The sequence below is a fragment of the Rhea americana genome, unplaced genomic scaffold (genome assembly GCF_003343005.1).
Source record: "Rhea americana isolate MKP2758 unplaced genomic scaffold, rheAme1 scaffold_82, whole genome shotgun sequence".
Classification (NCBI taxonomy): domain Eukaryota; kingdom Metazoa; phylum Chordata; class Aves; order Rheiformes; family Rheidae; genus Rhea; species Rhea americana.
In genome coordinates, this window is record NW_028187001.1 from 3,073,081 (window position 1) to 3,076,599 (window position 3,519).

Below are 3,519 nucleotides of genomic sequence, written 5' to 3' on the forward strand. Positions count from 1 at the left end.
GGGGCCGGGCAGACTCCGGCGGCGGCGAGGTGAGGGCAGGCTGCGCGCCGCCTCCGCGGACCGGACGGGACGGGACGGGACGGGACGGGGCAGCCCGCCTCCCTCCCCGTCCCGCGGCGAAGGGGCGTCGCTGAGCGCGGTGCCGCCGCCCGGAGAGGAGCAACCGGCCCCTTCTCCTCGGTGACAGAAACGGTACTGAGCCGGGAGGCAGCGCCGGCGGGGCGACCGCGTCCCTTCTACTGCCCGCCCCCGCCCCGCGCACCGGTACCTCCGCGCTCCGCCCGCCGTTGCTTTACCATTATTATTATTACGATTATTACTATTAAAGCAGCAGCACTCCGCACCGATGCGGTTCCCTTGCTGGGCGGCATGAGTCTGTCGAAGGCAGGCGGGCTCCAGCAGCGTCGTCGGTGTAGCGCGACGGACCCGCGCGGCGGGTTTTAGCCCCCCGCTGAGCGCGGCCGTTACGAGCCGGTGCGTAAAGGCCGGGGCTGCCGTTGGGGGCCGGCCGGAGCCGGTCCCTCAGCGCCGGGGCTGCCGTTGGGGGCCGCCCCATAACCCCCGGGGCTGCCGTTAGGAGCCAGTCCGTAAGGTTGAAAATCTCCCCCAAAGTCGGGGAAAAATAAGCTCCTAGAAACTGTGGTAACTCTTGACTTTTTTTTTTTTTCTTTTTTAAGAAGAACTAAACTGAATTTTGAGCAGCCCATTTACTTAAATGCTTTTCTTACTAAAAAAGACTGACAGCGGCAGCCTCAGCTGTTGGCAGTGGTGTGGCAGGAGTTCATGCAAGAAACAKTGAACTAAAAAGCCGTGTGTGCATAACTTTGTGTATTGGCTTTGTATCACAGCCGTCAAAAGGACACCGATAGGCTCTAGGAAGATCATAGCCTGCCGATGATCAAAGGAACAGTGAAATAAAACTTCAGTCTTCGAGTGAATTTTTATTTGAAGTAGCAAACTTGCCTGGAAAGCTTTTTCATGTGGTTTTTCATACACTGCCGCAGGAGAAGTTTTAAACAAATGTTGTCTTCACCTTCTGCAGCAGCATGGCTTCTTAGGGCTATCCTATATTCATATTTTTACCACATGCTGTCATAAAATAAGAGTAACCAAAGACTAGCAGCACAGTATTTCCTTCTTTAGGTGTCGGGCACCATAGTTTCATAACAAGAATACAACAGCGAGTCTTTTTGAGASACACTCCAACATGAGGACAGCATAGCACTGTACTAAGCATTTATGTTTGCCTAGTGGCATGTAAGGGATTTAGAGAGAATGCAGAGAAATAATTTAGGTATAAAACTTTTTTTTTTTCTAATTTTGGAGCATTTGTGGCAAATGAACTTTTAGATTTGGACCACAGGTTGYGAGGAGGGGTTTTGACAGCAACGCCAGTAACTGAGGCTTTGAAAGAAGGATATGCATTGGCAACTGGAGATCCCACTCATCCCTGACCATCTCTCTTTACACAACAGTAAATCTCTTTATATGACAATTCTGACTCTAAGCCCTGACCAAGTAATATATCAAGCAGCTGATGTAATAAGGGAAAATCCTAAATCTGTTTAAAAGATATTCAGTGAGCATGTGGTAGCTATTGACCAATAAAAACCACTAACATCCAAATTTATGATCCTCCCATAAATAAATCCTATTTTATATTTTTATAAGAGACTTTGGCTGAAGAGGTACTATTAAAACTTGAAGTGAAAAATACAATAATATGAAGGTTAGGGGATTATTTACACACACAAAAATATCTTACTAAATACACAAAGAATGTTCTTAGGCTTTCAACATCTAATGTGTAAATGCAAATTGCTATTTAATGGGTTCAGAACAACGGAGGCATGGTGTGGTACTTTGTGATCTTGAAAACTGTTGAAGTGTTAATTTAGAACAAATATGTATACTGGAATTGCTTAGAAGGACATCATGGAGACCTAATAAATAAGCTCTTTCTGTATCCTAGAGTTTRTCAAAATCTCATTTTTGTAGATCTATGTCTTTGGGTTCGCTTTGTGGTCTTTAGCATTTGGTTCCATTTTAAATTATTTGCATAAAGATCTATCTCTAGAGGTTTCTTTTAAAGCTAGAAATGATATATTTTTAAAGGAAGAAGTCAGTCTTCAGACACTGTAGCTCAGTTCTGTAATGCCTTACATTTCCACTGAGCAATGGTATCCTCAGATCTTGCAGATCCCTACAGTGATGACAAATGGGATATTCAGAATTTAGGGTATTTATTTTAAGTGTTTCTGTGCAACTGAAAATGTTAAGTCTAGAAGAAAAGAGGTAAAAATCTTGCAATGCTGTTCTTTTTTGTATTTTTTTGGAAACTTAGTCCAGAAAGAAGGTTATTAAGAAGAGTCATTCTGCCCCTAGAGTTACCTGTGCCAAGGTGAATGCCAGACCTAAACATTCATTGCTCGTACACCATTCCAAGACCTTTTGTCTTTGCCCAGAGCCCAGCCTAACAAAACCTAGCATAATGCATGGACGCAACATTTGCTCACATGCTGTGGTGTTGCACCCAGTGAGTCTTTGGATGTTCATTAACGTAAGAAGGACCATAAAGAGCAAGGACTCCCAGTGTAGCACAACCACAAGTATTTTATTACTCTCAGGTTGCAATCACTCAGCCTAATTTGCCACTGCCAGGCACTGTATACCACACTACATGTGCTTTGAGTGCGCAACTATGTTGCTGTCCTACAAATCCCCAACCCTTGATGCCCTATGAGTCACAGAAGAACCGTGGTGCAGGCRTCCCGGTCTCACCAGGTGGGGATCCTGGTTAATCTTTGATACTTCTCCCCAGTTATTCTTCCCCAGTAGCAGCGGCTTAGACCACTCACAAGCCGAACTGCACTTTGTTCAATCATGTTCCATGGTTCSCTTCAGTTTGCTTGTTTTTATTTCTTATCACTCTATTCCCACACAGTGCTACCAGAGTTAAGAGTTTCTGCAGTGTCATTTCACCCCTTATCGCTGTATTCCCACCCAGCTCTGCAGTGTGGTAGCCCAGGCCGTAGGCACCCCAGGTGGTTGCTGGCTGCTGGGAGGCACCCACATTGCCGCCTGCTGCAGTAAGGGCTGTGCTCTCTGTGAGGCCCACCCTTGCCTGCRCGCCTGTGACACGTACAGTAATTTAAAGACAATGCCATCATTTTTTGAAGGAGGTCAAATTTTGTGAATCATCTATCGGATGCMCTTAGTACAGAATATTAATTACCATTTAGAAGCCAGAAGTAATACACTGGCTGCCACTCACAAAAAATGCAAATACTCTAAAGAGAATAGGTATCTCCTTCAACTCACCTTTCTTTTCTTCTTTTAATCTTAACTTAAATTGGACAATAAAGCATTTTTTCCTGAGGTGTAAATTCTGAAACAGCAATTGATTCTGTAGACTTACKTGGGCTAATGAGAAGCCAGTCCTTCCTTTCTTTTTTTTCCAGGGCTATAAACTTTCAAAACAGTGATGGTAAAGTTATGTAAAAGTTTGAATCCACAGGA

At 45.0% G+C, this 3,519-nt stretch overlaps 1 protein-coding gene across 1 annotated transcript in view; it reads right to left on the bottom strand.

The window, feature by feature from the left end:
- The window catches only part of MAP3K15 (mitogen-activated protein kinase kinase kinase 15), an 85,968-nt gene extending 82,893 nt beyond the window's left edge, over window positions 1–3,075 (bottom strand). The window contains exon 1 of the mRNA XM_085323163.1: window positions 3,004–3,075. Coding sequence (XP_085179289.1) covers window positions 3,004–3,075 — 72 coding nt within the window. The remainder of the gene's footprint in view (window positions 1–3,003) is intronic.
- Window positions 3,076–3,519: the final 444 nt, after the last annotated feature.